This window comes from Manacus vitellinus, unplaced genomic scaffold (genome assembly GCF_001715985.3).
Source record: "Manacus vitellinus isolate BGI_N305 unplaced genomic scaffold, ASM171598v3 scaffold_0_pilon, whole genome shotgun sequence".
In the NCBI taxonomy this organism is placed as follows: Eukaryota; Metazoa; Chordata; class Aves; order Passeriformes; family Pipridae; genus Manacus; species Manacus vitellinus.
In genome coordinates this window covers 40,867,357-40,880,814 of record NW_021938789.1, presented here as the reverse complement: position 1 = coordinate 40,880,814, position 13,458 = coordinate 40,867,357, and the positions used below count along the sequence as shown (strand labels likewise).

Here is a 13,458-nt window from a genome sequence, read left to right as displayed (position 1 = left end):
CCCGGAGACGGAAGTGCGGGAGGAAGTGAGGTCGCGCGGAGAGGAGACGGCGGCGCTTCCGGGGGGTGGATGGGGATGAGGGCAGAGCGCACCGGGGAGCTCTCTGTGCCTCATAAACCCCGCCGAGGGACGGGGAGGAGGTGCGGAGCCGGACTTCGCACGTGGGAAGGACATGGCACCGGCAGCCCCGGGGCTCCCGCGTCCTCCCCACTCCCCTTGGCCACCTCCCCCCGGCCCCGCGGAGTGACGCCGGTGCTGTTTCCCGTGGTGATACGTGAGAAAGCTGTCACAGCGGGCCATGCTTCACCCAAACGAGCCTTTTCATGGGGCACACCTTCTGCCACTGTCAGTTCGGCCCAGTTCATGTTTTACAGTCCCTACAGACACGAAAGTACAGATAATTTCAGTCTAGTAAGATTCGGTGCACAAAGCCAAGTTTCCTGATATCCAAATGGAACCTCAGTGCTGCTCACCACTGCTTCAACACTTAATATTTATTTCAGCATGGAATAGGAAAAAACCTCTGGATTTACACTCCCAACTCTGCGCTGTTTGTTCACCATTCGGCCAACTCAAGTCATGTAACCTTAGGAATTACAGCATGATACATTTTCAAGTAGTTATCATGATTAGATGCTTTTATTAAGAAGTAATTTCCGCAGCATTCTTTAAATTGACTGATTTTGTGATTTACCTAGAAAGAAAAAGTAACTGCAGCATGAAGTCTCTCCTGGATAAGCTGTGACCTGTTTATACAGATTTTTACAGACAAACCCATTCTTTAAAACAATTTGACTAAATTAACCTAATCACCTTTGCTATTAACATTATAGTAATGGCTTTAAGAGTCATCTAGATGTGTAGCTCTGTGTACTTCTCGAAGTTTCTCCAGGAAAGGTTCACAGTATTGCATACGCAACCTCCAAATAAACAGAGAGCAGAACCTTTTTGCACTACCACCAGCGACACTCGGGGCTCTCAAAGCTGTTCACCTTCAGGCAGTAAGGCCACAGTGTCTTCACACTTACTGACTGCATTCAACAAATTCAACAATCCATTATCAAGGAACACAAGGGTTTCCAGGCAGATAGATACTGCCTTGCTTTCTCTAGGGTGCTGTTGCCAGAGAAGGTAGGTGCTGATTTCCACAGTGCTAGCAGAGAGAGAAATAATTTAATCACTGGTAAGACTACACTTCTCTACCCTCAGAGGCTTCTCTGAGCAGGTCTGCCCTGTTTTGGGTACCTTCATGCTGAATTTTTCAGTAGGCACTCAGTTTACCTCACGAGGACTCAGCAAACAGCTACTAAGAACAAAGTTTTAGGAAGAGTCCCCTTCCTTTCCCCCTTGCCTACACATATGTATCAATCAAGAGGCATTGAATATAGCTCCGCACTGACTCTTATAATCAGCACTGGATACATATCCTGAGTTCCTATAATTGTGGGCTTCATTCCACTGAGAGCTGTACGCTTTCAGTCTGTTTTGGTGGCTGCTGCTGCTGTTCATACTTCCTCGCTGAAAAAAAGAAACACCAATCAACACCAGTTATATAATTTATTTTATACATGTATATATATATGTTTATGCATGTATAGATATCTGCAAATATATATGTGTAAATATGACAATAGAAAGAGACTTAATATCAGAGAACGTAGTTTCACCACAGCCACACATGGGGAAGTTCCAGTCACCATTTGGAACTTCTCTCCTTTAGTGTTTGGCCTTGAAAATGCTGAACAGTAGGGTCATAGCAAAATGTCAGTAAATAAATGGCAGGGAACTATGATTCCATTCAGGTCCTTTCATTAAAATAAGTAAAATTAAAGACTATGGCTTCAGAAGTACTATTACAAATGACCTGAACAACTCATTAGTCACAAGGTTGACCTCCACATTGCTCATCTCCTCCACAATACACAGGCCACAAGCTAACAATTACATTGACTTCAAAATTAAACTGGTTATCAAAGCAAAGGGAGATGAAAGAGTTGTGTGCAGTGGTATAAGCACCATCAAAAAATGACAGCAGGCATCTCTACACAGGAAGAACATCCTATCTTGTTCCTACAGAATGCAATGGCCTGGTCTAAGAATCTTTATATCAATCTTTGCATTTAAAAGGTGGTTTCAGCTCATTAAGTATTTTTTCCCACATTACCTCTAGGTATGCACATATGGCAGATGTAAAGGAAGGCCACGTGTTTCTCTGAATTGGGCCTCTGGAATAAGAAGGGCAAGGGGCTCTTTCCTGCCTCCATCCTGACCTTCAACATTAAGATGAGTGTGGCAACACTTGTTGGTACAGTAAAATTCTCATTTATTTTCAATATATGTGGTTGAGTTACTCATGATTCCGCAGTCCTCTCAACATCTACAAATCCATCCACGTTTTGACAACATTCTGACATTCCAGACTCTTTCAAAGTTAAACATGGGATTCGTTTTGACATTTGCTTTCAGAGAACTGCACAGCCACTCTCTCCCTCCACACTTCCTCACACCTCAGTCCTTACAGCCCTGGCTGCTGCAGAAACCCTGCCCACATGGTGCCGCGGCTCTGCTCTGCTGTCCGCATCGCAAGCTCGAGGCCAGCCCTTTAAGAACGGACCCCAGTAGCGCCCACAGGCCCGAGGGAACCCCCTCTTCCCTCCGACTTACCGATGGAGTACATCTCCAGCTGCTGCCGCAGGCGGATCTTCTTCATGCTGTCGTAAAAGTTGGGCTCGGGCGGCGTCTCGGCGGCTGGGGGCAGGGTGAAGATGCGCATAATTCTCCTCTTGTTCCTGCGACGGGGGTTGGGGGGCAAGGCTGTGAGAGCTGTGCCCCTTGCACGTGGGGCCGGCGCGGCCGCTTCCCCCGCAGGGAGCCCCCGCTGCCCGCAGGAGCCCCCGCCCCGCCCGCCCCGCCCGCCGCCCGGCCTCCCCTCACCGCAGCGCGTTAGACAAGCAGGGCGAGGGTGGCCAGACCACCAGGCAGGTTACACGTGGTTGCCTATTCCACGCCTCGTCGCACCGAGTAGTCGTGGCGCGCCGCGCCCAGCGCAGCCGATGAGCCGCCGCGCCGCCGCCCGCACCCCGGCCCCGCCACGGCCGCCATTGGTGAGCGCGGCCGGCAGGGGCGGCCCTGCGGCCGCCCCGGGAAGTGACGTCAGGGCGGTGTGAGGCACCATCGCGGGGGGCCCCGAGGGGCGCCGTCGATGCTAATTAATACTAATTAATGCTAATCGTTAACTGTGTAACATCAATGCCTCTGTTTGCTAAAATTGTATGAACAGTAAAAAGTTTTGGTAGTTGGCGTGCCTGATTCGTGGGATACCACCAAGCACCTGGGCTTGTGTGACTCTGAAATAAATCACAGAATCTCAGAATAAATTAGGTTGGAAAAGACCTCTGAAATCATCGAGTCTAACCTATGACTGAACACCACCATGTCAATTAGACCATGTCACTAAGATGTCTAGTCTTTCCTTAAACATCTCCAGGGACAGGGATTCCACCACCTCACCACCTCCGTGGGCAGCCCATTCCAATGTCTGATCACCCTTTTCTGTGAAGAAATTCCTCCTAATATCCAACCTAAACCTCCCCTGGTGCAACTTGAGACTATGTCCTCTCATCCTATTGCTGGTTGCCTGGGAGAAGAGGCCAAGCCCCCCTGGCTACAATCTCCTTTCAGGTAGTTGTAGAGAGAATAATCAATGTCTCTCTCGAGTGTGTAATTATCTGTTTGTTGCACACTGGGTAAAGAATCCAATTTTTCTATACCATCTGTGAGGCCCTGGGGCACTTCCCCAAACTTTCATTTCTCCCCCAGCTACTGGACCCCTGGGGATAGGACACACAGAGGGGTCTGCTTCTCTCCCAGGGATATGGGCACAGGGGATATAAGAAGTCCTTTCTCCTTTGTGGTGCCAGTGTTCGAGGATAAAGGAGCAGATGGTTTGGGGAGCGAGAAGAACTGTGAATTCAGCAGCTCTGGGAGCCTCACAGGCATGGAGTCACCTGCCTGGGCTGGAGCTCATGCAGTGGCAGTGGAATGGTGGGATGTAGTTCTGCAGTGCGTGGTGTCGAGAGAAAAAGAGGTTCAGATTGTCACAAGCTCTTGCTTTTCACATAGGAACTGAATTTGACAGTTTAGGTTGTCAAAATAGAAACAGGGCTTTCTGAAAGGTCTTGCCTTTTTTTTTTTCTTTCCCTACGCCAAAGTGGGAGTTGCTGGATGTTCAGATGATGGAGCAACATAGCTTACTCCTATGCTCCATATGCTCCTGATGCCAAAAAGCACAATTCTAGGATAATGCTTTGGCAGAGCAAGCATTTCAGTTTAGAACCTTGAAAAGTTGCCTGAACTGCTCAATGAGATGCAGGTAAACTAGGATGGTTCTAACACACACATACACAAAAACTTTTTTCCTCCCCTACTGCCTGAGGTGACATATTTGAACCACATGAGAGGTTAGGTATGCTCTATACCCTTCCCCTTCTTTCTATCCACCTCTGCCCTGATACTTCCTTTTATCATATCTTCCTTCAGATAGTACATATATTACAATGTAGACACTAGGGAAATGGTTCATCTCCATTTGCTTTATGCATATTTGGGATATGTGCTTGTGTTGCAGTTATTCGTCTTCATGCTTTACAAGAAAATAAGGGGGAAAAAACCAAGTATTTTTTAGTGCATGATTTATCTAACCTATGTCAAACATTCAGAATTACACCTCCTGTGTCCAGGAAATGCCCTGACCCCTTACTGTGTGGAAGGAGTCAAGACACCTCGCTTGGAAGGCACTTGCTTGACAGATGTCTAACCTGGGAAAACTTTTTGGGGGAGCTGCGTTCTCAGTGTAAGATGTGCCAAGTCTTTCTCTTTTCATGTATGAAACAAATTCATTTTAAGAGGCCCCAGATCAGGACATAAAAGGATATGAGTGAAAATGACAAAATAAAAAAAAAAAAACTAAGGCATTGTTGTCATGAGAAAAGTTCCTTGCCACACATGATGTGGGAAAGAAGGATAGACCAGCAATTAGACATAATTCTAGGTCATTAAGTTGGGATGGCACCCATGCACAGAACTGTGGAAACCACTAAGAGAGAGAAAAAAAAAGTCACTTATGCAACATGACAAAAGACAGTTAATTAAGCATGGTTTCACAGGGATCTTAAACAGTTTCTTGTGAAATTGAGGGTTTTTGTTTGCTTTTTTAGTTTGTTGAACCTTTTTGCTAACAGGCTTGACAAGAAAGTATTACACATCTTTGGAAGAAAAGTGGAAAGAATAAACATAAGTAACTTGGGGGCTCTTTATATTTCATTACTATCTCTAGACCTCAGCTGAGATCAGGTTCCCTTGGATGAAGTGTAGAGAAGCTGTATTTAAGCTGTAACTAAAAGCAATTTTTGTATTAACCCTACAGGTTGCTCTGGACAACTCAGGAAGGGGCTGGAATGCCTCAGGACTCTGCACGCAGCTTCCCATCCAGAGGAAACCAAGGCCTGCATCCATAAAGCATGACTTCAGGTCCTGGGATTTTCTCTACAGCCTCTAGCACACAAAAACAGACTTCACCTCACTCAGCAAGTGCCTGGTTCATTTGATTTAATGAAATGCTTGATTTAAGTCTCAGATAATCCACCCACCCCCAGCCTAGAAGACAGGCAGAGACAGAGTTTCTTCTCCCACATACTCCTCTGAATTTAGCAAACGTGAATCAGGGGGGAGGATAGGATTAGACTGAGGAGCACATCTGGTACTGCACTGTGTGTCAGCCTGGCAAACCTGAGGAAAAGGGGTGATCTTCCATTTACTGGCCTGTAGAAATAGGAATTCTGGGGGTGCAGGCCTTCTGCATGACTTCCTTGAAGAATCTGGTTCAAATAGCAAAGTTGGTTGACTCTTAAGCCTATACGTTATCTTCTCCTAGTACACTGTTATTTCCTCTTATAGCTTGGGCTTTTGTTTCAATCTTAGGCTCCTAAAGCACGTTCAGAAATGGGAATGCAAGCTGCTGTTGAACTTGGTCAGAGCAGAGTCAGGCCTTGAAATTGTCATTATCTGTACAAGAAATGGTGTGACCTGTCTGTGTAGATTATGTAGCATATTTATTTGTAGCTTGGATGGTATGGGAAGGGATAACCAATTCTTGTGTATGCTGTTAATGCATGAAGACATGAGTTGTTTTGTATTTTCTTATACTAAAGCTGCTTGTAGGGAAAGGACTGTCATTTTGTGCTGTGCTTTTATAGCATCTGACCTCCAGGATCCTAACCTGTGACCGAAGCATATAGGCACCAGACTAATAATATATAATATGTGGCATTGGCATAAGCTAAATTTACTTAATGAAGCCCCAAGCTTAGTTGCTAGATTTTCATCATTACAGGCAAATAATCTTGGGGTTTTCAGATGAGTTAGACCCTGCCCCTCCCGCCCCCCTACCTCAGGAACGAACTCTTGGAGAGAAAAACACATAAAACTTACAACTTCTACAAAAGTGGGAACTTTGTTCATTCCACAAAGAAATACAGAGTGCACTTGATAAAAGTACCTACTTTGGTCTCATAGATTTATCAAGAGAATTGCTGAAAAGGGTCTTCCAGCTCTTCAGGGAAAGAATTTGCTTTCCAAAAGTCGTTAGCATCCAGCAACTACTTTAAATTTGACTGAAAGCTACTGAATGTTACCAGTTATGAAAATCCAGTTACTTCATATCCAAAATGTGAACTGGAACAGTAAGCTTGGTCTTTTGAAAATTATGGCCAAAGAATCTGTTTGTGTGTCTATATATAAATATATAATTTTTAATGGATTTTGAGTTACCCAGAGCTAAACAGAATCAGAAATTGCTGAGACATAAATATCACTCTAATGTAAATATATTCATCATTTAATCCTGATAAATACTGGATTATAGACTTCTGAACAGAGACTGACAATTATTGGAAATCATGTGGTCATCTCAAATATACAGTACCTCAATTTAAAAAAACCCACACAATCCTTTTTCTTTTTTAAAAGCACATCTAGCATATAATTTATTTGGTTGGGCTCAACAAATATACACATTATATCATGCTAGAAGAACTTGAGAACCACTTTTTTCTTGTTCCCAGGGTCTCTTGACTGTTGGTAAGACATTACAGTCATAATGATAGAATCAGTTTACAGTTGCAAATTCTGCCAAATAGCTCACAAATTATATTTGGCAAACAGCACTGCCTCTGTTTCACAGAGATAATGATCTGATGTTTTGTTTATGTGGCACCAAAGGAAAATATTATTTTAGAGCTTGTGACAGAATTTCAAAAAGTTTGTGTGGCAGTATAAACTTCTGCTACATTTAAAAGTTATCACTGTATTAAATGAAGAGTAACAAAGATTTTCAAAGTATCCTTCAAAAAAATCAAACAAATGTTCAATTAAATACATTGTGTCCATTTTATTTTCTCAGCATTTACCCTGACCCATATAGCAGCTGGTGTGGATATTCATGCACTACTCTTTACCTCTGACAGTGTCGAACATACAGAGGAGTCGCCATGTAGGCTGCTCACCTTTACAGGATTCAGTGTTATAGAAGTGCTTTTAGGATGTGGTCTGAAACCCACTGCACAAAATGGGAAATACTACATCAGACTTGACCCACCTAGAAGCATGCAGCCAGCAGGTGGTTTGGAAAGGGAAACAGAATAACCTTGAGAGTGCTGTTCTTTGGATGACTCTGAAAAGAAAGAGACAGGAGCAGTGGGTTTGAACTGAATGTGGGACTCTGCTCTAAGACAGGTGGTTTCTATTCTGTAAGCTGTAACCTACCTGGTAAAGGCTAAACTTTACTGGTAAATCCACTGGGAATTTTCTTCTGGCAACAGCACTGGACCAAGAATAGAACATACCATACCAGCAGTGGATCCAGGTGCCCTGACACAGTTGGAAGCCAGCCTGTCAGCAGGCTCAGCTAGCATGCCCTAGGTCTCCCTGTCTCCTCTACTGCTGGCACAGTAGTGTCCCAGGAAAGTTCAGTCCAGGAACCAGGTGCTACTTCTTGAGTCTGGGAGGTGGTTTCTGCTTTGATTCGTTGTCTAGTAGCTGGTTGGGTGAGTGTGGGTAGGATATGCTGTGGGATTGCTGCAGGGATGGCAGAGGAGGCATTGCCCGAAAGGGAAGGGCAAGGTGGTTACAGGCACTGACCTCAGCAAAAGGGTTATCCTGTTTCTGGAGAGGGGCCAGACCCAGGGCCTTTATCTTGGTGATGACAGCAAACCAAAGACCTGGAATGACTGGGATCATATGTACCTTCACACTGATCACCTTGGGTGGTTTGGGGAACCTCCTCTGGAGTTTTCTGAAGGAGATAAGCACCAGTAGCTGTCCTTCTCCTTTTGCATCCTTGTGCAGCTTCTTTGACTGGACTTTTGGGATGGAAAAACGGGGATACAAAAGGAAATATGGCAATAACCATCCCCAGAGAAGTATCTTTTGTGGGAAGAACAGGGAATGTGGGACCCTTGATCTGAGCCTGAGATAAAAGCCATCAGCTGTTGTTGAGGTTAGGCAGAGCTGTGGCAGTGGTCTTAGCAGGGAAAGTCATATACACTGGTCTAGAGCTGGCTGGGGAGTGGATGAGGAGAGAAGGGCTTGCAGGCTTCCAGCTGTGAACAGGCCTCCTCCTGCCCTTCCTCTTTTGATGTTTTCCACTAGACATACAAGAGCTGCTCGCACTGAGGCAGCAAAGTCCCTAAAGATTTATCAAAGGCTGTCATTGGTGGTAAAAACTGGAATGCCCAGAAAAGAGAATTGGAAAGAGGGGAGTCAACAGCACGCAGGGCCGTCCTGCCTTCTCCCCTCTCCATGAGGCCTTGTCTCTTCCCTTTAAGGGAAAAGAAGCTGGAACTGTGGGAAGGACTGGATTCATGCAGTCTTGAGATTGCAAAAGGGATTAGCAGGGAAGGACAGAAAGATGCATAAGGTACAAATGTGTGATTTTACCGAAAGACTGGAAGGAGGTGACATGCAAACAGTACACAAATACCATGAGCAAGTTAGAGGTGGTAGCCCCTTCAACTGGCAGGTGTGGCTCTTATAACACCCCTTATGTCTATCTGTCTCGCTACTTTAAACTCACTAATGCAAACCCAATGAGATCTTTATGGAAGTTTGTTAGGAAAATACTGGCTTCAAGGGCAGATTCTGGCTATGTTTGGGCATGAGAGGCTGCAACTGCTAATAACTAAAGCTAAACTGACCTTCATGCTGCCATCTAGTGTTTCCTCATAGACAGAACCAACATCCAAAAAAAGAAACTTTGCAGCTCCATAATGCTGTATTCAGAACAAATGTAATTTATTCCTGATGAAATACAATGCTGGACAACACACAGGAGATGGAATGGGTAAGAGACATGTGGAGAACCCACTGCTCAGGGGGAATGTTTAGGGAGACATGTTTTCTTAAAACATTTGTAATTATTTCATCCAGGAACAGAGAGAGTCATCTCCACTGCAAGATGATTATTCAGCAGCAGAATCTGTCCTCACTTTTTTCACTCTGTGAAACTAATATGGCTGTTTGTAAGGTGCAACAGCACACAACAGAGAAAGAATCCTGACAAAAGCTAGTCTTAACTGAGAGAGACTAGCATAAGAAGCTTGGCAGGTTCTTCTTGCCTGTCCTTGCTACTCTCATAAACAAACAAATGGGATGTTTATTCACAGTCATCAGATGCTGATTTTCCTTTCAAGTGTACATGACAGCTAACAAAAGGTAACAAGTTATTGTGGGTGGAACATGCAAAAGATTTGACTCTTGGCCCTTCAAAGCTTGGTCCCTGGCTTTGAGGAGCTGTAACAGGACACTCTTCCAGCTGTTGCACATCCTGGATTCATGCTGGAACTGTAGAACTCTAGCCTTAATAATTACAACTCAAGAGTTCATGGGCTGGATGATGCATTTACAACAGATAGAGCATTCTTTTTCCCCAGACTTCTTTTAGGTGTTTTGAGTCGAAGTTCAAAACAAACCCGAAGCATCCAAAATCGCTACTCTCTTTTGAAGACGCTGTCTTCTGAGATTTGCCTCCTGACAACCTGAGCAGGAAAGCTGCAAGGAAAGACTGCACAAGTGAAAAAGGGCAAAAGTCAGCTAATTCAAGGAAACAGACTGTCCAGAGGGGAAGCCATAATCAGCAGCCTTTAAAGGGCTCCCGAGGGCATTGTATGATATCAGGTACAAATTTACTAATTTGCAGGAAAGTTTTCCCATTTATAATAAAATTTTGGTACCAGGATTTGAACATTATATATGTGAACTGACTGCATGTTCTCAGTGCAGTCATAATGCAGCTTGTTTAGGTGAAGAGAAACAGCAGCACAGAAAAGAATAGAACCAAAGTCTTCAGCAGAAAGGACCATGTACTTCTCTGCTTACAAGTTAAAACACGCAAGTGGTCTCAGGTCCTTAGATCCTTAAAAGACCTCATCCACAGCACAGGAATTCCTCATGTGCGCAAAGGTAGAGTCCACATTTCTGAATCACACTATTCCTGTTTTTTCACCAAGAGGACAATTGCATCCCAGACCCCAGTCCCATCAAACTGAGCCTACTGCTGGATTAAGGCATCATTATTCTTCCTCTCCAGCTGTTGGTACCAGGCTGTAACACCTATGTAGGTACCACAAGCCTTTTCCTAACACATCGAACAACGCTGCCTTTTAGCAGTCTTTTTTTATGCTCAGTGCTCTTTGAATTCACACCAAATAGAGTTGTATGCCTGAATACAGGGCTTTTCTTTTCCAAACCTTGTGTTTAATGCTCATTACTATGGAAGGAAGTCACATTCTCTTTCAGTTCCTTGTTCTCCTCCCTTCCATTGAGTCATGATGACACTCAGCAAGGATAAGTGAATGAAAAAAAGATATGCTTCAGCTCTCTTCCAAAGTGTTCAGGACTTCTGTGGATTAAAAAAGAGCAAGAGACTCCTGTTTTACAGCTTCGTCTCTAAAGAGCCCATCTGAGAATACCAAGGGACAAAGGCTTGAAAACCAAGAGCATATGTCTGTAAGCAGACTCTTCAGGATCTGCATCATCTGCTTGCTTACAAAAGTAGCCACATGCTTGCTGGTGTGGGATACAGGGACAACAGAGCAACGGCCATATGGCTCCAAAAACAACCTATTCCCCATCCAGCATGGAGAGACTGCCACTGGGGCTCTGGCACTGAGGCTTACCAAAATCTGAAGTGAACTGGGATACTCCTTTCTGAGTGACCACTGTTTTTACTCCATGGGAAAGTGGATGAGGGCTTTGTGGATACAAACGGGCCAAAGCCACAGGAATTAGCACAAAGCTTGTGGGGGGCATGCCATGGTCTCTGCTCCCCCATCCTCTGCCAACCAATTGAGGTGGACTTATTTTTTTTAATTATTTTTCAAGATATTTTTTGTGTAAATGTTGCAAAAGAGTACTTATTATTTTTTAAGGAACAAATTTCCCCTGCACCCACACAATTTATTTTCTCTCTCTCCTCCTCTTCCAATAATAGATTAAACATACCAATGGGAAGCTTGCAGAGTTCTAGGATTGGGTAGATTTATTTTTTTTTAATCAAAAGGTACGAGTTCAGTTGTTCTTTTCTTCTGAGTTCTGGGCACAGAGGCTTCGCCCTTCAGATAATCTACATAAATAGGAAGGACATCAACTTCAGTATGTTGTTTGCCTCATGATTCACTATAGCATTTCCCTAGTACCAGGCATGGCTGCCTCTCGAATAAGCAGAGTTAAAACTTTCCTGTAGGTGTCTAAGACCTCTCGGGCAGAAGGTCGTTCCACCGGGTCCTTCTTCTTACATGCTGCATGGATGTCAAACAAATGCAGTCGTACAATGTCACTTCCTTCAACATGGCCCAACAAAAAGTTGGAGACATCTGGGATTTTCCAGATGTCTGTTTTCTCATCATAAGGAGGCATGAGGTCATCTTTGAATGGCACATCTTCTCCATAGGGCCAACGCTGCTCAGGAGCTACAAACTCACCCTGGAGCTCCCGATGACCGCACTTCACCAGTCTGCCAGCACTCCTGTTCACAAGAGGCAAAGCATCCAAATCATTCACTAGGATGTGAAAGTCACTTGTCAGGAGATACTGAGAGAGGACCTTGTCCAGGTCATTCGAGTCGCACATCACTAAGGTGCCCAGAGGGCTGCTGTGCAGGTAACGAATGACACTCACATAGTCTATAGCAAGCATCAACCTGTGATGCCAGGTGTTCATGCTCTTGTATTTGGGAATGTGTAGAGTTTCATTCAGACCCCTCAGGGAGCCAAGAGGATGGTACTCGGTGAGGATTGTGAACTGCTGCTCACAGTAGCCAAGCAGCCGGACAACGTGCTTGCTCTGCAGTGCTTTCAGCATCTTCAGTCCATGGAGAAAGTCCTCCTTCAGCTCTGAGTTGGTGAGCTGCGAAAGGACCACTTTGTTTTCCTTCCACTCAGAAAGAAAGACCTGAGAACGCACAAGAGACACATAAGACACATGGAGAGCCTTCTATGAACTGCTACCAGCTGCTGCTGACCTCTGACTATGATGTTTAGTCACAACTGCAAATTGCAGTTACCAGGCACAGTCAGCCTTAGGTAGGGCCATGTACCTGCCACAGCAAGCCCTTACCGATGTCATAATTACATCACGATTTCCTAAGTTTTCTTTGAAATGGGCAATGCAGGTGAGTTATTTCATATCACCCAAACAGACAGCCTTACTCTGCCATGATTGTACCATGCTCCACAAGCACTTCACTGATTTCTTTGATTTTGCTCGTGTAACTGGAAGTCATTTGGTATCAGAGAGGTGGCCCAGGTCATGCTCTCCTACCTGTTCAGTTCACCTTATCAGTAGCCATATGCTCCTGGATGTCTACAGTAATTAGCTGCTGTGAGGATAGTCATAACAGCAGTATGGGCACTAATTAGCCAGCAAACTGTGAAAGCCCATTATCTAGGAGAGAAGAAAGGAAAACCAAACTCACCTTTTTCACAGCACCTTCACCAACACATTTGAGTTTCCTGACTTCCCTATTTATAGCCTCGCAGGAAAGCCACGGGGAACAATTTTTCACTGATCCCAGTTTGAAGTGCCCAAAAGGGCAGAGGCTGGGGTCCGTTTCAGTGTGTCCCAAAGAATTGTAAAACTTGTTGAGGTAGAGGTAGAGAAGGACATTAAGGAGCAGGACGGCCACAAGAAGTAACGCCAGCGAGATGGACGACACCTCTCTGGGAAGAAACTCTCTCCTAACGAAGTGCGGTTTTTTTTCCATGGCCTTGCCCTCTGCATTCTCCGTGAAAGACGGAGGCTAAGCAGGACCCTCTTCCCAGCCCGGGGATGGACGCCTGTGGAGTTTTCTCAGCGCCGGCAGCCCAGCCGCCCCGCAGACACCTCCGCCCCGAGCCTGCAGCCTGC

General features: G+C 45.0%; 2 protein-coding genes across 3 annotated transcripts; both read right to left on the bottom strand.

The window, feature by feature from the left end:
• Nucleotides 1-617: 617 nt before the first annotated feature.
• On the bottom strand, nt 618-3,102 carry SMIM19 (small integral membrane protein 19). Its single transcript, XM_029960913.1, is given in 3 exon segments — nt 618-1,518; nt 2,665-2,798; nt 2,945-3,102. Coding segments are annotated over 3 exon segments (360 nt in total). The 3' UTR covers nt 618-1,450.
• Nucleotides 3,103-9,331: 6,229 nt separating this feature from the next.
• On the bottom strand, nt 9,332-13,441 carry POMK (protein O-mannose kinase). Of its 2 annotated transcripts, XR_001920601.1 has the most exons (3): nt 13,028-13,441; nt 11,557-12,504; nt 9,332-10,104 (listed from the first exon to the last, which is right to left on the bottom strand). XR_001920601.1 is itself a non-coding variant. In XM_008933181.2 (2 exons), exons 1-2 carry the CDS (start codon nt 13,313-13,315, stop codon nt 11,731-11,733), a joined length of 1,062 nt encoding a protein of 353 aa, XP_008931429.1. In that variant the 5' UTR covers nt 13,316-13,441; the 3' UTR covers nt 9,332-11,730. The 2 variants fall into 2 exon arrangements, 1 of the variants encoding a protein (XP_008931429.1); XM_008933181.2 differs by having other exon boundaries at nt 9,332-12,504.
• Nucleotides 13,442-13,458: the final 17 nt, after the last annotated feature.